Here is a 21,789-nt window from a genome sequence, read left to right as displayed (position 1 = left end):
AAAAAAAGTTAAGAGGACAATTTAATACTCCTAGATTTAATATTGAAGGAAAATGACAAAATATAGCAAAACCAATATAGTCTGAGAATACATTAAATTTCACAGTTTTAGTTTTTTGATAAGTCAACATTTTCCTTATTTTTCCCAGTACTTGTCATGGATCCCTAGAATTTTCTAACCTCTAAAAATACAGAAAGAAGATGCAAATGCTTCCAAGACATAAAATTTTTAGCTTGGTTTGTAGGCAATTCTGCATTTCAAATAAGAAAATGAAGAAGTACATTTAGTCACCACTTATCATTGTTTTATACGTACTAACATTCACAAGTGCTTCCAAACTGAGCATCTGTAATTTTGAAATATAGCTGAAGAAAAGGTATAATTGTTAATATTTGAGTTTGGTGTGAATGTATGAAACTTATTTCACTAGTGATCTGACGTAAGTCTGTCTTGGCTTACAAACAAGGATAATTCCGACTTTCAGTGGTTGCAACCTATCCAGATTGAAAATCTGTTATTACATCTCTATTTTTATTAATACATGTATACAAAATTTGTCATATATTATTACATCTAGAATTGAGTCAGAACAATACAGAACATGAAGTACTTTTGCTTTCCCTGGGGGAAAATTCTGTCAATCCCAAAAGACTAACAAACAAAAATTAATTATTTTGTAATTAAGTTCTGTATGTAGCATTAAAGATATTTTCCTCCAGACAGTTTCTAATCTATTATTAATCACTTTGAGTGCACTTCATTAACTATATGAATTTCTAACAGATGTTATTTCAAACATAATTTGCATTATTCAACACACAAAAAGCCGAATCAAAAAATAAGTGCAATACAAGAATTTTTGCTCTTGGAAGGAGTTACTTAGTAGCAAATCCTTGGAATCCTTACTTGATAGATTATAGCCTGGAAGAAAAAGTGCAGTTAATTCATGCTTTTAAGAGAAAATTGAATCCCAACATTATTGTAAACAACTTTTTAAAGAACCTAAACATTTTCCTATCAAGGTGAAATACAATTCTAAAGGTGTTCAGGTTTGAGTCGTGGCTTATAAATTTGTAGTACTGACCATAATGTACTGGTAAGATGGGGAAAGGTATGAAATATTTGCAGATCCAGACCTGTTAAACTGAGTGTTATTTCAATTAATCTGCAATGCTTATAAAACACTCAACTATCAATTAGCTGAATAAGTTGATCTCAAGCAGAAATACATCAAGAAACAAAAGAAAATAGAGGAGAAATGACAAACTCCTTAAAATGAGAACTCATGTATTTAGGAAAAAAATTCTACAAAACCTCATTGAGGTATCAAAGCGTGAAAATTAAAATCCCAAATGAAAATCTTTCCACAAATTAATTTATCACCTGCTAAGTGTATAAGTTAATTAAAAACACAATTTAAAATTCTATTTTAAAATCTGTTAGGTCAATTATTTTAATAAGTGCCAAACCAAACCATTAGAAGGTAAATTCAAGAAAAGTTTAAAGAGACAAAGTGTACATCTACACTTTAACTTCCTTTACACTGTCCTTGAGTTTAAAGAAAATAAGCACTGCTTTAAAAACAGACAAAACATCCTGTAGGCTTGATCTAGATTTTAAATTTCTTTCAAAATGACCAAAAGCAGGAAATACTTTTTGCCATAAAAATGTGTACAAGGGTTGTTTTAATTTTTTCTTTCCCCACAGAGTCAAAGATACATCCCTATCACAGTATTTCTCACGAAGCATTCCCAGTCAAGAAATACCATGGTAAGTCTTCACAGATGGAAAGCCTGTGATCTTCTGTGCAAATCTTGTCATTGGGAAGACACTGTGAACAGTGCCTAGAACTAGGAATGAGTGAAACACAGCTTACAGAGGCACTTCAGCTTATCTTGTAATCTTCCTTGGTTTTATGCAAAGACTATGCACTTCCTAACAGGTTTAAACACAAACTTAGAATAGTTCTGGTGTTTTAAGTCTTTGTAGACAGTTCTAGAACATTCCTGGAAAAGTTACAGTCTGTTAAAAATTACTTTTAAACAATGATTTTGATATTATTACTCCAAAAATATCTATTATTATTTAAATAATAATTTTGATACTACCTTATCTTCAGAATAATTATTTTGTAAGCACACAAGGTGGAATTTAAGTTTTCTTTCTGTATATAGATTTCCTGTAACTTTTTATAATACAGTTTTCCTCTTTAAATTTTAGATTTAAGAAAAAAGTTTGCCTAAATTCTCCAGAAAGCATTTTTGATTTTAACTTCAAGAAAACCAGACCCCTACAGGAAAAAAATTCCAAATTCAAACTCAAACCTTTAAAGCATACATTTTTAATTTGATTACCAAAGGACAATCTCTACCATCATATTCTACATTCAGACTGCAAACTAAATTTCAATTTCTTCTGGAAAGCAATAACAGTATTTGAATTTATATAATAAGCAAAGCTGAGGAGGAAAAAAAAGTAATATGAATACAAACCAATCAACATGACAAAAATACAAAATTCAAAATCATAAGAACCAACAGAAAAAAAATTTCAGAAAGACTAAAATCTTACAAAGTAATAATATTATTTATATATAGGTTTAAAATTAACTTGGTCTTTTTCCTTTATTTTAAAGTTATATATAATGAGTTATATATAATGAGCTATTCACTATACTTGGAGATCATGTTTTCCCCAAATATCTTTTAGCTTTGTCTTTGAAAACTTCTTAACAGTAAGACTTGCAGGGTGAGAACAAAGTAAAAGACAGATGAATAAGACATTTCTGTATACTTCAAATTAAGGCACTGCTTTCAATTTTTACCAGGTCATCAGATGGATCCTTAGGATTCTTAAATGAGTAATTTCAAAATAAACTCACTAGTCAGAATAAATGAAGAAACACCTAGGAACAACCTAAATATATTATTTAGGTGTGCTGTTTGTTTCTTCTCTTCCTCTTCACATGCCACAGAATTAGTATATGGTACACAGTTCTTATGATGCAGACAATTGTATTTAAAATGCCAAAAGCCAGCTAATTTAGAATTAATTGAACCTTAGCGTGACATTTACACTGTAACCCGCAAAACAGTCAAATGTGTTTACTCATCCTAACACATGTGTACAGCATAGGAAACAGGTAACACTCTGCAATATACCAAAAAGACATTTAATCTGACAAAATAAAGCCATGGGAGGTGTAGTAGAAGATTACAAGCAACTAAGATGGGAAGATTAAGAGCAAAAAGTAATAATAAAATAAAACAAACATTTAGAGGCAGGCTAAGCATGCAGAACAAGCAAGAGAGAGTGTATGTGAAGAAGAGACAACTTACATGGCTGTTGAGAAGAGAGCTTCTGTGAGTGGACAGACCATCAGACTTTTGCAGTGTCTCAATCGCCATTTCAATCTGATAATAGATGTCATTAAAAAAAGGACTCAAGATGGGATAGTAAAAAAGCCTGATCAGAGAAGTTTTGACAGATTCCTTACAGATCAACAGAAATGCCTGCTTTATTCCTGGCTAGGGCAAATATTTTATTAAAAGGCCTCATTCTAGAGTCCCAGTGAACACAAGCCTCCTCAATGAGGTCAGAAAGTCCTTGAACATATCCAATTTTGCTAGCATGTATACTGCAGGATCACAGCCTCAAAGTTCATTTTACCTTCCAAGCTGCTCAGAATGAGCTCAAAGAGCTCATACTGGTGAGCTGCATTGAAATAAAAATAACCCAGACTGAACAAAAACATAATCACTAAAGAAAAAAAATAAAAATTCCTAAACGATTTTCTGGAAGGCCTCCATATGTTTTCCCTTCAACTATACAAGGAAGAAACATGCAGAGCTTGCAATAAGAATTGTATTAGAAACAAAACTTTAACTATCTGAAATCACAGAATCAAATCCCAAACCAAAGTAATTCAATAAGCTTTACACCATTAGCTTCACTGGGACAGGACATCAACCCTTACTCCCTTTGAAGATCCCCAGCTGCCAAAGTAAATGGAAAGTCAGGAGTTACACAGACTGCAGGATCCAGCCTTTGGAAAAGCAGATTTGTTCACAATAATTTTGCTTTTAAAAAGGAAAAGAAAACACAGTATAACTAAAATACAAAGTAGATTTTTTTTAAAATGCAAATGTATGGTTATTCTCACATCCATTTTCTTTCTTTTCCTTTTAAATAACAATGGATATTTTGATTTTGATTGGTTTGGCAACAACATTAAAGAAAAAAACCTAAGTGTAATTTATCTAGGGGGCCAGAAGAGCAAAAACCAACAATGAAAATGACAGAGACAATGGAATGCACAGTAAGAAAAGGCACACAATTATTAGCTACAATAAATGGCCAAAATGAAAGCAATGGAACCACCACTTAAACTTTTTAAAAAATACTTATAATTATCTCTGTAAACATTTTTAATGAGCCCTGTCTATCATACTTCAAATACCACAGTACTAATTATAATTGTAATTACGTAATTTATCAATATGGGCTGAATTGACTCTCTGTAGAAATGGAAAACTGCTATAGCTGAAATTTGAATTTACCTGTAAAACTAGATTCTCCTTTTTTTCCAGGGCAATTGACAAGTATTTTAATATATTAGCTGTGAGGAGTAATTTCTTTTAATCGTGTAATACTAGCTTTGCAAGTCTTTAAAAAAGGTACATTATTAAATATATACAAATTACTATGTAAGAAAACATTCTTTCTTGGCAATAATATTCCTTCTTTAACAATCTGACTTGCTTCAGTGGAAAATACCATGAGGTCAAAGTATTCAATCACACAGGAAAGATCAACTTTTAAAAGCATGCTTCAAGAAGAAAACTACAAGCTCAAAAGATTATCATAAGGTCAGTTCACTATATATTGTAGCCAGAGAGTTTCCCTTCCTAAAAAAATACAACAATCAATTGAGAGTGTACAGACATTTAAGTCCTAAATTTGAATGTTAGGTCACATGTTACACAGTGTTTAATCCACAGCAGTACTGAACACCAGGGTTACACTTCCTGCTGCTCATTCCCACAACTGCCCTACTCTCATTTTGTTACTGCAACTTGTGGTCCTTGTTCAAGGAACCAATCTGCTAAAAAAATTAGCATCTCTAGTAATTTTACTTGAAAAGTGGCATTACAGATGACACTGACTCCTCACTGCCATATTGATTCCATGGCTTTTGGGGGTAACTGTTGGGCTTTTCATCATTTGGGAGATTTTGTTGCTGGAGTTTCTTTTAGTAGATTTCATGATTATGGCTACTGAAGGCACAGAATTTGTGCTCACCTTTAGTGCATCGTATAAGCCAAGCAACGCTGGTTACCACTAAAACATGTTAATTACTTTATCAAGCTCAGAAATGGGATCTATATTAAATTGAGTCTCCACATATTCTACTAGGACAAGCTTAAAGAGAAATTGTTTTCACTACTATTTTGTTCACCATTTTTAGATGATATTTTGATAAAATGAACTTTCACCTTTATCTGACCGATGTCTCTACAATCCCAGAAACCCTCTTTGCATATAGGTTGCAAAATTATTTCTTTAAGTATTTTTGAGCATAAAATATGACTGATTTGAAGACAGATTTTTAGACACCAAGTGATTCACTTGCCCTTTCTGAAAACTTATGGCTGATTCTTGTTTTACTCTATTGGTGCCCTACAGGACTCATTTCTAGGGCCAGTTCTGTTCATTTTTAACAATGATCTGGACAAGGAGTTGAATGCCATTAGTAAGTTTGCTGATGTTATCAAACTGGGAGGTGCTGTTGACTCTCCTGAGGGACAAAAGCCCTTGCAGAGAGACGGGAGAGATCTGGATAGAGTGGAGTACTGGGCAATCACCAGTGACAGGAAAATGACAAGTCAAAATGCCAGATTCTGCACCTGGGCTAGAGAAATGTCAGACACAAGTCTAAACTGGGAGAGGAGCAGCTCTGGGGTTGCAGAGAGGCCTCTGGGGGAGCTGGTTGGCAGCAGGCTCTTTGGCAGCCAGCAGTGTGCCCTGGACGCCAGGAGGGCAGCAAACCCCATCTGGGTGCAGCATGCCCCAGCCTGGGTGCAGCAACCTTGGCACCTAAAGAGGTGACCATCCCTCTGTGTCCAGTGTTAGGGCAGAGCCTCCCTTCGAGTGCTGGGTGCAGCTCTGGGCTCCACCATTTCAGAACCATGGGAAGGTCCTTGAAGGTGTATGGAGAATGGCAAGAAGGTGTCTGGTGAAAGGACTGGACACCATGGCCTGTGAGGAGCTCCTAAGGGTGTAGGGCTTGTCTAGTCTGGAGAAAAGCAGGCTGAGAGGCAACCTCCTTGATGTCTACAGCTTCCTGAGGAGGGGAAGTGGAGAGGGAGGTGCTGATCTCTTCTCCCTGGGATCCAGTGACAGGATGTGTGGGAATGGTTCAAAGCTGCACCAGGAGAGGTTCAGACTCACCGTTAGGAAGCATTTTTTTATAGAGACAATGTCCTGAGCCTATCACTGTGTAAGGGGCATTTGGACAGAGCCCTTAAGAGCCTGCTTTACCTTTGGGTCAGCCCTGAAGTGAAGCAGTTGGGCTAAATTATTCTTATAGGTCCCTCACAGCTGAAATACTTTATTTTCTTCTCCTCTGCTATTCCAAGGGTTTGGGTTTTCAGGAGGCTCCGTGTGACACCCACGTACAGGAAAGAAAAGCTACTCAAGTAAAAAATTCCTTAAGCAAAGGGCATGTTCCTTAAGTGAAGGAGCTGTTCCTTCAAGCTTTTAGGTTCTAAGTTCTGGCCAGGGACTTTTATTTAGGCTGTAAAAAACTGAACATTATGTCTCTATTCAAATAGCACTTAAGCACTAACACAGAACACAGAGGTAATACAGTGTGTATTATTATAATATTTTGTGTACAGATGAAAGTAATTTTAACATTTAAAATTATATTCTGTGTAAATGCAAAAGGAAGACTGATACCCTTCCATTTTAAATAAGCTGTGAGAGATTCCAGGCACAGCTTCCTAGATATTTATCTGATATTTTAAATAAGAAGAATTTCACTTATTTGAATATGTGATCAGTCATATACCCTTGTCTTAATAAACTAAAAACATTTATTTTAAAGTTCTGATACCTGAAATGTACACTATCACTCCCACTGCAATTCCAACTAAACCATGTTAAATGTTACACTACATGTAGGAACACTAATCAGTTTGTACAGCTACAAACATAGGCAGTCACTAAATTAAGAGCATTACAGATGAGGAAACTATGATTGTGAATTTCTTCAATTTACTTTGTTAGTGAGCTAAAACACTGCCTTATATTCAGACACCATCATTAAGGAATAAGGCTATTCTCCTGGGGTTAAAAACCTCAGCAGCTTGCTCCCAGTATGTGCGTGTACAATGTAATCCTTAAATGATCTATTGATTTGGAAGTTATTGACTGTTTTTGCTAGGTTATGGCTCAGTATTCATTAACACATTACTAGATAAACAAATGACACTTAATAGCCTAAGATGCATATAGCACAGACATAGCAAATAACTATACCAAACCCACTTAGCAAAAAACTCCCTTCCTCTTAGGAAGAAGAAAGAAATAGTGCTTTTCCATATGACTCAACTAACAATTTCCATGATCAACGAACAATTTAACAATTAGTACAAAATGATATTGTAAGTTGCTCTGAGGAATTTAAAAAAAAAAACAACAACAATGTGCAGAAACTGAACTCCTGTGGTTTCGTAAATAATCTAGCCAGCCTACAATTTTTTTTTCATTTCTGTTTGCATTTGCAAACTACCCTCCACCAGCAGCAGGGCGGGCAGGTGGCATCTTAGTATTCAATATATTGTTGCAACGTATTGAAAAGAGATAGCTACTGTGTCTTTTTCCACAGGCACCTCTCATTCACAATGCCCTTTTATCCACTTCCAAAGGTTCACCCTTTCAGGCTTTAAAGGAAGTGAAATCCTAAAGCAGCTATCATCACAATGCTCCATTATGAAGGAATTACTAATTCATCATACGTGTACAAGAAAGACTGATATGGTGGTACAGTTAGCTAAGTCCTGGGTACTTGTGGCAATTGTGCGTACTTAAATAAGGCAGAAGGAATTTGAAAATACAGGATAAATGACACTGGCCTTTTCAAAATATGACAATTTCAGCCTTTTAGGATGCCACAAACATGCATGGTTCATGTTGGCTTTCATTACTATTTCAGGACAGAGTATTCATGTATGTCATATTGTTTTCTGAAACCTGTGCCAGAGGGTTGTGTTAGGCAGACAAGCTTGCTCACAAGAAACAAGCTCAAAAAATTAAATTATATTGACCATGTGAGAAGATCCCCAATCTAGCCCGTACAGCTGGGAGACTTAAATCTAAAAGATTTGCACTCCTGTCAATAGGAAAAGCTGTAGCAACACCTGCAAACAGATTCTGTGAAATTTTGCTCAAAATATTGAAACAGTACTATGAAAACAGACAGAAAGATACTTCTTTAAGAGTGTGGAATGAAAGTAATATAAATATGCAGAAAGAGAAGAAGAAAAAGAAAAGGTGTAAAATTAGTACAGTATTTTACATAAAGCTGACCTTAAAAGAATGCTGATAAACCATAAAAACTTAGAAGGGCTTTTTTTATTCCTAAAAACTCCCCAGATTAAATTGTAAATATGAAAGTTTAATATACACAACAGATACAGGCCAAAACACGTGGTGCAAATGCACACTACCGTAGTCTACAGGTACATAAGGCATGCATCCTGACTAATGAATACAGCATGTTGTCTAGTGACTATAAAAGAACATATGGAGTCATTTGGGAGAAAAAGCATACTTCACAGTCACAGACTGGAAAAAAAAATGCTTGGAGTTAAATCCAATAACCTTTTCCTTCACAAATTTTCAAATGTAATGTTACTGCCCAGGTCCCAAGGGACTTTGACACAATTCAAGTGGGCTGATGCAAATCTCATGAAATTCAAAAATGTGAAGTGCAAGGTCCTACACTTGGGTCATGGCAATCTCAGGCTACAGGCTGGGTGGAAAAGTGTGAGAGCAGCCCTGAAGAGAAAGATTTGGGGGTCATGGTTGAGGAAAACCTCAACAACAGCTGGCAATGTGCATTCACAGTCCAGAAGGCCAAACTTGACCTGGGCTGCATTCAAAGCAGTACTGCCAGCAGGGGCAGGGAGGGAATTTTGCCCATCTCCTCTGGTGAGACTTCACCTGCAGTGCTGCATCAGCTCTGGGGTCACAGCACAGGAGGAACATGGACCTGTTGAAGTAAGTCCAGAGAAGGGCATGAGGTTGATAAGAGGACTGGAGCATTTCCTTATGAGGACAGACTGAGAGAAGTTGTGCCTGCTCCACCTGGAGAAGAGAAAGCTGCGTGGAGACCTCACAGCAACTTCCAGGATCTGAAGAGGGCCTGCAGGGAAGGTGGAGAGGGGGAGAGGGACTCTTAGTCAGGAACTGCAGGGATAGGAGAAGGAGTAATGGGTACAAACTAAAAGGGGAGAAACAAAAGTTGGATATTAGGAAGAAATTCTTTACTGTGAGGGTGGTGAGACACTGGAACAGACTGCTCAGAGAGGCTGTGGAATTGCCATCCCTGGGGCTGTTCAAGGCAAGGTTGGATAAGGTCTTGAGCAACCTCGTCTAGAGGGAGGTGTCTCTGTCCACAGCAGAGGACATCAGACATGATCTTTAATATCCAACCCTTAACAATCTATGATTCTATGTTTATCTTCTTAACAAGAAGTTCTCCAATATAGGGTCAAACTGACTAATATACCATCTTTCCCCCAGATCATCCAGTTATTTGTATACCTAATGTCTCTTACATACATCTTTAAACATATTCTAAACCTTTTTCTCTGTGGTCATTTTCCCCACATTTGGGAAACAAACCAAAAAATCTCATATAAAAATCTGTTGTGAAGCTTGTCATAAAGACTTTTAAAATATACACATTTTACCTAACACTGAAAAACACATGTAAATACATCAGAGTTATTCATATCAGAGAACCAAAACAGAGAAACTAAAAAGAAAATTCAACTCAGATTACTATTAAAATCAAATCTGAAAACATTTATGGCATGATGGCCTTAGACAGAGAGGGTGGCCATACTAGGACAAATGTTTATTTAATCAAAACCACAGAAAACCTGTAGTCCTTCAGAAAGGTGATACATCTATGCCACTGATAACCAGACTGCTTTGAGAACATCATCATGGCAAGTCTCCTGGCATCTAGTTTATCATGCATTTTAAAACAAAAAGAATTAACACAAATTTTTCCTATGGATTGAAAGATACCTATTTTTGATATCTTATGATGAAAAAAATTGTGTTTATTACAATCTTTTAAAATGAGAAACTGGAATACTGTATTGGAATAAACCACGTTCCCAACAACTCGGTTTTTTGATAATTTCTTGAATACCAGAAATAAACATTAAACTGCCAAAATTGGAAGCCCTATAATTGCTACAGGGCTTTTATGGAGAAGACACACTAAAAGCCAATGAGGCCAGCCTGTATCAGAGGAGAAGCAAGGAGCATAGACAGATGAAGCCAGCATCTAGTTGGAGTAGATGGCTGATCTTAGTAGCAATCGTTCTCCCTTTCCCCCCACATTCCTCATCTTGTGAAGATCTCATAGTCTCAATGAGAGACTTTACAGTGTAGCAGCAAGGTCCTCAAAGGGATATAGAAAAACATAAATTATTTTGGTGACATTGCTATGCTGAAACCTCTGGAAGAGAGGGGGAGAAGCCATGATGCTCCATAGCCTGAAGCGGAAACCAAAGCAAGAGATTTAAGGGCATAAGATCCACTTGATACCCTTTTTTTTTTTCACAAAAGAAGCCACTGTACTCTGTTGCAGAAATGATAAGTAAATATCTTGCCTGTATATGATGTCAGTCAAAATGATCTAATAATCCTTTTTGCATAAAAGTCTGTGGATCTTTGATTTGATCAGAAATGTTTTATTTTATGCTAAAATGGATTTAGCTACATCAAAATTACCAGAAAAGTTAAGAAATGGAGGAGGAAAAAGCTCCTGTACCAAGAAGGAAAGTAATACATAAAATCTCAACTCAAACTTAAAACCAAATTATAAAACTTTATGCCCTTATGTAAGAGGTGCTAGTTTTTCTGAAATAGTTACAATACATCCACTAGAACTGTATTATCAGGATATGGTATTTTTATGGGTCCTTCTTACTTCTTGTTGTTTTCTCTCCAATAACTAAAATATATTTTCAGCAGGTATTATCCTTCCTTTAAAGTTATTCCTTTGCATGCTGTGTTTACTAGCAGAACTAATAGTCTGTGGGGATACATTACATACATATACATTTTGATTTTATTTTCATGCAGATTTAGATTTGCACTGAAATAGGATGAATTTCTATAACAGCATGAGTGGAGACCTCCTATGGTTGGTGATGACTGTTGAATGACAACTGTAAATTGAGGATCAGTCATAAAACTTGTTAGAAAACAAGACTAATAGATGGGAACCTCTCACTGACTGACAAGCATAATAACATATTTATTACTAGAAACTGTATGACTTTTTTACCCTTATGATATTATGAAATATGGTGAATAGATTACCTTTTTTCATCACAAGAACAATCCTTAGGTGTTTACATATCAGGAAAAAATGGAAGGTGATTTATATTTCATTAACATTGCAATCAATCCAATTTTTTGGAGAGTCCCTTAAATGTAGTGGTTCCTTATTTAATGAGAGCTGTCAGTAAACCAAACACATGACCCTTTCATACAAGTTTCAACATGCAAATTCGTTTCAAAGAGACATCCAGCTAGGCTAAATCAGTTCTTCTTCAATGCAATCACACATGTTCTTGACCAATCCACAGACATACTCACATGGAAATGGTAATTTTGGAAATCTGCTTATCTACTGAGCATCTTATATAGAAGTTCTTAAATTCTGAATGCCTTTCTGGTTTTGTCAAAAAAACCCAACCTTTCCAGCATGTAGAGATAGTAGTTTAATAGGCCAGCAAAGGATATAATGGAAAGAAGCAGTGAAATCAATGGAAAAGAAAAAAGTAAAGAAAAAGCTAATAAAAGTAATTAATGCATACCAACATAAATCTTTACTGTATATATGTTGGAATAGTTTTGAGAGAGCATAAGTTTTGATATTTTGGCTATAAAAGCAGTGCTACTGCATGCTGGTGCTTAATAAGGACTGCTTTCTTGTATGAATATTTGACAGAAAATTAAAACAAATTAAATATTACAACCAAAATATTAGCTCTTTATTGAAATTCTGAAGCAGAACTCAGAATTAAACCATAAATAATAAAGTGAAAATAAAATTAAGTTTAAAAGTCTATCTTTTATTGAATTCTGCATAAAAAAATTGCTTACCTGCTGAAGAGTAATTTAAAATTTAATTTATCTAAAAGATAGTTAATAAAAGTTGTCTATTTTATATATTTGACTTTTAACCAGAAACTCTTGTTTCTTTATTTCTTTTAATTTAAACTAAATGTATCAGAAAGAGTTAACATCATTCATACAATAATTTGCTTATTACATAATGTAATGATTTAATCAGTGAGGGTGATAAATGAAAAAACATGTGAAGTTATCAGCTGAAAAGAGTAAACAGAACTAGTACCTCTATGGCAAAATAAAGAGAACTTGAGATGACCACATATATTAATAAATAAATTTTTACTAACTTTGATATCTTTTTTTCTCTATATGAAAATTCTCCAAACTAATTCAAAACTGGAAAAAAATTTCTGCATATTATTCTAGCAAAACAGTCTGGATACAGGCTATTTAGATCACTCCAATATATTCTCTGCACAAAAATGAAATAAGTTATGATGGTAAAGATCAAATGAGGATCACAACTGAAACAAACTCTACCTATTAAAGGTGAAATCCAAATCAAGTATTATATTGCTCTATTTAACTCAGTTTAGTTATGCCACCTAGTAAAATTAAAACAGATTTGGTGCTTTCAAGCTTAAACTGAGCTTAAACTGAGCTTAAACAGAACCTTAAGTGTTTCAATTAATTCTTCTATGTTTCAGCTGAAACACACCAAGCCTAAAATTATTATCTAAAATCATGTTATGCACCCCTTCCTTAGCAAAAACAGTACTTCTGAGGTACTCTAATGTATCATTCTTAAGAACTATAGTATAAAGAAAAAATAACACACTAAAAAATAGGGGAAATTATTTTAAGTGCAAAAATGCAATTTAGTAATTGTTGTTTAATTAGCAGTATTTTTTCCTATTCTTAACAGTGAGTTGATATAGCAGTATAGAATTTATTCTGAGCAATTAAAACAGGCTATTTTACTGACAAATTGGGAAAGAGAAAGTTGCTGCTGAAGCTATGAATTTTAGTTTCCATTCAATGTTGGCAAATTCTACTTTTAATTTTTGAAAAAAAATGAAACCAGTTTTTAATTTGCAAAATATAGTACAGAGTTCTGACATTCAAATAATTCTAGGATTTTCAACTTCAAAGTAACTCTACTACTCTTCATTTGTGTTTACTGGATACATTTAAGCCTCAATTGTTTTCACAGTCAGTTAAGCATCTGAAATCTGAAAGAGGAATGACACTTTTGTAAGAAACACTGTTCTTCTATTAAGTCATGCAAATACAGGCAAATGTTAAAATATACTCTTTTTTATAACTCAAGTATAAGATTCTCCATTACTATGAAAGATCCCCCTATGTTCAGGTGGGATAGTTATACTATTCATGAATTATGACTCTTCACAGTTTTTGTTTTCCGGAAATAATACTGCATGGGTTTTTTGGATAAAGTAATAATTTCCTGCTTGGTACCAAAAATTGTATTTATTCATACCAATCACCTTAAGATTCAAACTGGAGAGAATTTTCAGATCATCTAAATTATCCAATGCTTTTACATTAGTTCCTAAAAATTAAATCCTCTAACTTTATTGCCTTTTTGAATACTGGTGAATCTGTATTATTACTGATGCTTTATCTCCCTTCTATATTTTTAAACTGCAGCTACCCTATGTTTCACAATTCACTTCCCCATTATTTCCAAAACTCTGTGTGCAGACCAGAATACTCAGAAGCATGAGGTAAAAGTACTCCTTAGGGCAGCAAAGGTAAGAGTAGTATAAACCCATTCTCCTAACTGAAATATAGGCTGATTGAGTAAGTTCTTAGTTTAAGTTCTCCATGCTCATGTTTATGTAGCCACAATATTCTATACCATAGTTGTAGCATCTTCCCACAGCACTGTCAGACATTCTCAAAAGAGCTTTTAATCTGAACACAATTTAGAGACTGACCATAGTTAAGTAAGAATGAAGTGTTAAAACACATTACCTTGGTATTCTGAACAACTGGAAATTTTTTTAAATAAGCTACCAAAACTATACTAATATCAGGCAAACAAACTGATCAAATTCAGAGAAGTCAGAGATATTGATCTATAACTTACATTATTTAACTTTTCCATCTAACAGTTACACTCTACATTATTTAACTTTTCCATCTAACAGTTACACTCAACAACACTGTATTCTTCTCATGTTTTCAGAAAAATTACAAAATGTTTAAATTTAACGTACAAAATGTAATTATTCACCAGCTGTCAAGGGAAAGGTATGCCTTCATGATTAAGTTTTCACAGTACTCTTACTCCTGTATCTCATACATATATAGTGCTTCTTTTACAAAAAGCACTATATAGTCCTTATTCTGACAACATAATACCGCAATGTATTCTGTCACAAAAACTGTGTCAGTCTGCAACAACATCTGAGTGACTAAGAGACTAGTCTCAAAGGTTTTGCATCAGTCTGAAATACTTACTGTCGCTGGGGAGGCCCGCGTTGTGTGAGTCACTGAATGACCAGAATTTTCCATTGAATTGCCAATCAGATAGGTCCCTCCTGAGCTGCTAATGAGTTGTCCTCCTGTTACGCCCATCTGAATCCCTCCAGTGCCCACCATGCTATGAGACGAGACCACTGTTGTCACCTGTGCAGAACTTCCTTGAGTATCAAAATAATTTCCCCCAGCGTTTTGACTGTACATCTGGGTTTCTGTGTAAGGATAAGTTGTTGATCGGCTTCAAGAAAAGAAAATAAAAGAAAAGGAAAATACATTATTTGTATTTCATTTAGCTGAGGGTAATGTTATAACTCTAGAAATTGATTTACAAAAACTAAAATCAAATAAAATAAGATTGGCAAACAATTCCTGTCTCCTCAGAGAATAACAGTTAATCAAGTCAAATATTTAAATAACTAACTCAGTGACAATGGTAAGCCAAGTATCCACTGAACTTTATAGAAAAACTGTCAGTCTTACACAAAGAAGAAGAGAGAAGGAAACAACAAAAATTGAAGGCAGGCACATAGAACTAATCCAATTATTAATATATTGCAAAGAAATCTACAAAGCTTCATCTGCATCACATTTTTTTTTTAATTTGACAATGGAATTTCAATTTCAAGTTGGATGCCATACTTTTTGCATAATGTGTAGTTTGCAAAGTTACAAACAATTCCTACAAATATCAGCTAGCAGGGTCCAATGTTCAAGAATCCTCTGTTGTCTATTGTTTTTAAATTCACAGAAGCTCTTCACTGAAGCTTGAAAATCTGAGTCTGCTGGTATTTTGGAAATGCAGTTATTTTACAGGGCAAATTCAAAATTAGACATGAATTAATGTAATAACAAAAAAAAGCATTTAAGAAATAAAACCAAACAGAACTACAACTTGAAAAAGCATCACAAATATTAGAGAAGTTAAAGGAATGCAACAGTAACATTTTAAAATAATTATCAAGTATGAAACATTTACATGTCATTAACATTTCACCCTAATAAACTACTCAGCTACTGAAACCTTCTATCATGTCTTTCATGTTCTTATTTACTTATTTTGAATAATTATTTTTCATGTGTTGTAATCTGTTTATAATTTTTGAATTTGTATTTGTTCCCACAAACAAAATTTGATATTTAACTCTATATATTTCAAAATTATAAAGTAAATATAATTAATTATTTCAAAGACTAGATCTTTGTATGTTGACAAGCATGATAACAGGTAAAGATAGGTCAGCTTACCCAATCATAAATTTTCTTATTTAAGCATAAAAATCTGTAACATTTCTTGTAATCCATAGGGATTATCAATTTTTATGGCTTGTAACTGAAAACCACAACAAGCAAATAACAAAACTCCAGACACTTTTGAACAGAAACACAAGAGGTGGATGCAGCAGTCATGTTTTATGGAATAAACTGATGATCAAGACACATATGCAAGAACATTAATTCAGGCTTTTCTTCCCCTTTATCTATATAATATTTAATTTAATATTAATATAGAGAAAAAGTCAAGGCAATTTACTGGTTTTATATTAATGAAAACTTATGTAAGATTACTTAATAAGTAAACAACAGACACGGAAATTATAATTTCTTGTTTACCTTCAGAAAAGCACTACTTCTAAATGATTGAGGAACATAATAGTACTTCATTAACAAGCAGTGTCATAAATTTTGCTTTGTTAACTATGACTGCAACAGTTTCTCCCTTCCCCTGATGAGACTTCCAGAATCTCCAAACTTAAGTTTCAAAATCTGAAATGTTTCATAAGCCTCATACTACCTTATTCCCTCTTACCCCTCTTTAAGCTACTTAAACACTTTCCATTTTGAGTATTTCAAAAGCCTCAAGATCAGCAGCAAAAAACCTTGAAGCTAATCCAAAAGAAATGCCCTGCAGCCTGCTGAAAACAAAGCAAAATAGTTCTTTTAGGGACTAATGCTCAAACAGACATTTAATCTATTAAACTTTCTTTTGAAAGTTAAAATCAGTTGATATTTGCATTGCAATTACCTATGTACGTATTGAGGTACTGTGCAGGTCTGCTTAATCTGTTCTCCCAAGCCAAGGTATCATAGTAGTACCTTGTGATATCTTAGAAATACTGTTTATCTTAGAACCATAGGAAAGCTCTATCAAGTTCATAAGGAGGAAAAAAAAAAACCAGAAAATCAGGGAACCCTCCCATCTTCATCCCTAAATCACCTCCCCACGTGCCACATGGGGCGATGTTTTGTGAACAATTCCAGGGATGGGGGCTCCATCACTTCCCCACTCTGCCTGTTCCACTTCTTGATCACCCTTTGCAGCAAAGGAATTTTTTCTTAATGTTTAACTGAAGTGTTCCTTGGTGCACCCTGAGGTCATTCATCGTGTGATGAGCACAATAACCACTAGCAGACTGGATTTTGTCTCTATCTTTACATCTGTGAACAGTGCTATGCAGCAGAGGACAAATGTAGGGAAATGTTGTGATGTTGGTTCAGGGGAAACAGTTCACGGAAATGATCACCAAGTGACTGACATTGTAATTTCTCTCACAAGAGGAAAGAAAAATCTTGGTATCAGCTGTCAGTAAGGAAAGTAATGAAAGGATAAATCTTTGTTTACAGCAAAAATAGACATGGCTAGAGGAAAACACTGTACAAAAGATGCAAGGAGAACAACTCTCACTTGCAAAAGTGGAATTGAATATTGGAAGCAATGCAAATTCTAGAGAAAGCTTCAAATTTGAAGAGAATCAGTCACAGACTTGCTGTGGAATAGGAGATGAAATATCTGTTTGCTTTTACTTTGTAAAGGTTTATCTGTATATCATATGTACCATCTATAGACCTCTATATCACACACAGTCCCTAAATAAGTACTGATTGCAACAGAGCACCTATTTCTGCTTATAATAACAATCTGTATCAGTGTATCAATAGGACACACATCAATAGGTCTGACTCCAAAATAAACACACTCTTACGTTTGGTCCAACAACCAACCAGTTTTTTTAGAACACCCAATCATTGGAAATGATTTAGCAAGCCTTTCACAACAGAGCTCAACAGTGTGTTTAAAAGTGAGATGAACATCCAATAATAATTGTAACTTCACAAAGAGACATTTAATTTAATCAAAATTATTCAATCTGGAAATTAAAAATGCAGCTGAATAAGATGATGTTTTAGAAAGCAGTTTTGAGAAATCATGTTTTTAGAAAGCAGACTTAAATGTTTTAAGGTCATTGCACATGTTAACGTGACCCTTTAAAATAAAGTTGCAGCAAAGAGGAAAATAAATACAAATGAGGAAGTGATCTTCTATTTCTCCACAGCACTTGCAGCATAAATATGTTATACTTTCTTAAACACCCTGACACTTATCATAGGCAGTTCCTTCCCACTGCAAAAGTTTCAAAAGCATTCCCAGCTCTTCCCTCCTTTAACAACTGCATATAAAATCGCACAGGGAGTAATCTCAAAGTTTTCTTGCTCTTTATGAGAACACATTGATGATTAACTCTTGCTTTTGCTAGCAGGAAGGCAACAGAACCTGATAGCTCCTACTACTGAAACACTGTGAAATTCAGTGCTTACTAGAATGTGGCATTAGAATAAAGCTTACCAGTTACAAGTGAATTTAAAGTCTAAGTAGTTAGGCTGCAGTATCCTAGTTACCAGAAGGCTGTGCAAACTAGATCATGTTTACCCTGAGAGCAAGCAACAAAAAGTCAGGCACTGTGAGAATTCAATTCAGATTAAGCAAGCCCAGAGCAGGTGCCTGATGTTAAGATCCCACACTAGAAATTAACAATACCAGCAAGAATCAAATAAGCATTGCAAGGTACAATAATCCAAGGCATTTCCTGTTATGCCTCATTGCTTGCTTACACACATTTTATAATGATTTACAAAAATATAATGCTAGAAATAAAAGAGATGAAGTTGTGGTATAAAGTTATTTAAAACACTATTTTTTTTTCCACAGGAAACCAGAAAATAATTAATTCCAGTAAGCCCCGGCATTAACACACAAATCAATTGCAATGTCTTACCCTACATTACAGACTCTAATATAAAGTTACTGAGCCCAACTTTTACAGACACTTCTGTCTCTTCAAAGATACTGATATTCTGAAAAAAAAAATAAAAACAATGGCACAGAAAGAGTAAACTTGCTCTTGTCCTCCCTTAGTTTTCAGCATGCACATGCACACACTGGGAATAATTTATTCCCATCTGCACCTATGATCAGATTCTATGTAAATATCCAATCCATTTGACCACTATGTATGAGTGTTCAACCTTAGAAAACCTCCAAACCAAATTCTTTCACATCAGAATATTCTCAAACTCCTTTAAGTTTTTAGGATAATTCTATGATCCTTAAGCTAATAGACAGCTTCACAGAAACTAGAGAGAACAGAATCTTTTGTCTAATACTGAGGGAAGGCCTTAACATAGCCAGATTCTGGAGGTGATGTATCCTAAGCAAACGGAAGAAAAGGAAGTGCCATACACCCTGAGACTGTCACAACAGAATATGATACAGACTTTTAATAATAATAGAGAGGCATTTATTAGCCATAAAAAAGAACTCAGATCTTCAACACTTAGTCCAAGACAATTTTTCACATGAAAACAAAGCAATAAAAGCACATACAATGCACAGCTACAGAAAACCCTACAAGCCAGGGAATATAGTAAATGAAAACAAAGGTGGAATTCTATAAATTTCATTCTCAGGACCTGTAATTTAGACAGTTAAGGAAACATTAATTACAAATTTCTAAAATTCTGATTAAGTACAGCAGACCTATAGTCCAAGAAATACAGTATTGCCACTATTAGGAATATGTCAAAGGGTACATACTAAATCTGCAAGAGTTGGGCTTGTCAGGCTCTCTTTGTCTAGGCTTCTCTGTCTTAGTCTAGAGTTTTGTTCTAGTAGTGATTACTAGATAACAATTAGATAAATGTTACTTAATCTGTTTCCATTTTATCTAAGCTTTCTGTGATTGTGTGGTATGAAACCTATGATTAAAATGCTGAAGCATTGCTCTAACAGATGTTTATATCAAATAGCTATTCTGTACAGAATAAACAATCAGTGACTCTAGATCAAAACTGTAGCAAAGAGAACCACGAGCTGGCATAACAGTATTGAAGAAGTATCCATTCTGGCAAAAATAGACCACATTAAACAAATTGAGATAAACTATTGAAATGGAAACCAGTGAATACACTGATACGGACAAGGTATAGACTGTGCTAGAACACAAAAATAGCTGCAAGTGGACACACTGTGCCATCCTCATCACCCATCATACACTGTCCACACAAAACACCAGTGTTAGTGGTAAAATGCTGTAATTCTCTCCAACTCAGACAGGAGCCATTCACCTTAGTATGCATTAGGGTAGTAAAGGAAAAAGATAATGTCAGAGAAAAACAGATAGATACTAGTAACTAGTAGGAAGATAACAATTTTGACTATATTGATAATAATTTCTTTATTTAACCATTGAGATTTCAATTAAGGCAACAGTAAATTCTTGGCTTTGCATAAATGGTGCATTTTGCCAACATAAAGACCACAAATCGTTGTAAAACAAGTTGGTGAAGAACATGGTTTGGATCCAACAGCAATATCAACCCTTGCACAATCCTAGCAACTAAACCCCTGTTTGCTCTACCAGAACTATCAGGTAAATGGCTACATTTTATTCACCTTTTACAATCTGAAGATTGAAAGAAGAAAGTTCACATTTACGATGTGGAACTAATTGACTTCTTAACATAGGTGTAGCAATAATAGTCTTAATATATTCTGAACAGCCATGTAAGCCTGTCAATGCCATTGCAACAACAATGCACTTTTGTTTCAGAATAAAGTGACATGTCTGACAAGCAAACTGCTGTTAACTAGAGACAAATGTAGATAACATAATTCAAATATTCTCATATCATACAATGTATGCGACACCCCTTGTATAATTATATTGCCTCCAATTATAATAAAACCAAATAACTATTAAGTGTAGATAAATCATGATATAAAATGTATGGGAAGAATTGTATTATAGGAATACAACAATTACACTTGACAAAGAATGTGAAACCTGACAAAATTCTTAATTTTACAATGCAAAGAATTAGGTAACTTTTTCCTGATATATATTGCAACTACATGCTTTGTTGCTATTCTATATGGATTTAAATCAGTGCTAGTTTGCAAGTGCTGTATTTTAAAATAAAGGATAATTCTTTCACAGAATTGTAGAATGGCTTTGTGTCAGAAGGGACCTTAAGGATCTTCTAGTCCAACTCCACCTGCCATGGGCAGTGAAATCTTCCATTAGTCCAGGTTACTCAAAGCTCCATCCAACCTGGTCTTGAACACTGCCAGGGATGTGGCATCCACAACTTCTCTGGACAACCTTCTTCACCACCCTCTGAGCCAAGAATTTCTTCATAATATCTGTCTCATCTAATCTAAATCTCTCCTCTTTTAGTTTAAAACCACTGCCTCTTTAGCCTATCATTATCTCCTGCCTTTTCTGTAAGCCTTCTTTAAGCAATGGAAAGTTACAATAAAGCCTCTCAATCTGTCCTCATCTGTCCTCATAAGAGAGGCGCCACAGCCCTCTGGTCATCTTCGTGGCCCTCTTCTGGACCTGCTCTAACAGGTCCATATCCTTCTAATTGCTGAGGACCCCAGAACTGGACACAGACTCCATACCAGGTCTCATGACAGCAGAGTGGAAGGCAATGACTTTCATCAGGCATGCTGTGACAATTTATTACAGAGATTCCTATATGAATTAATGTCTTCACCCTAACTATGGTTTGCAGACTTCTTATTCCATTGCCAGAGCAGTACTGTTCCTTGAT

At 34.8% G+C, this 21,789-nt stretch overlaps 1 protein-coding gene across 4 annotated transcripts in view; it reads right to left on the bottom strand.

Annotated features, from left to right (window-relative positions):
• RFX3 (regulatory factor X3) overlaps positions 1-21,789 on the bottom strand; it is a 102,933-nt gene that overhangs the window by 20,531 nt on the left and 60,613 nt on the right. For 3 of the 4 annotated variants that reach the window (XM_050986481.1, XM_030236998.2, XM_018918412.3), the window contains 2 exons: positions 14,878-15,136; positions 3,339-3,413 (listed from right to left, as the gene is read on the bottom strand). In XM_050986481.1, coding sequence (XP_050842438.1) covers positions 3,339-3,413; positions 14,878-15,136 — 334 coding nt within the window. The remainder of the gene's footprint in view (positions 1-3,338; positions 3,414-14,877; positions 15,137-21,789) is intronic. The other variant, XM_030236999.2, reaches the window with a different exon arrangement.

The sequence above is a fragment of the Serinus canaria genome, chromosome Z (assembly GCF_022539315.1).
Source record: "Serinus canaria isolate serCan28SL12 chromosome Z, serCan2020, whole genome shotgun sequence".
NCBI classification, from domain to species: domain Eukaryota; kingdom Metazoa; phylum Chordata; class Aves; order Passeriformes; family Fringillidae; genus Serinus; species Serinus canaria.
This window is presented reverse-complemented; position numbering and strand designations above follow the sequence as displayed.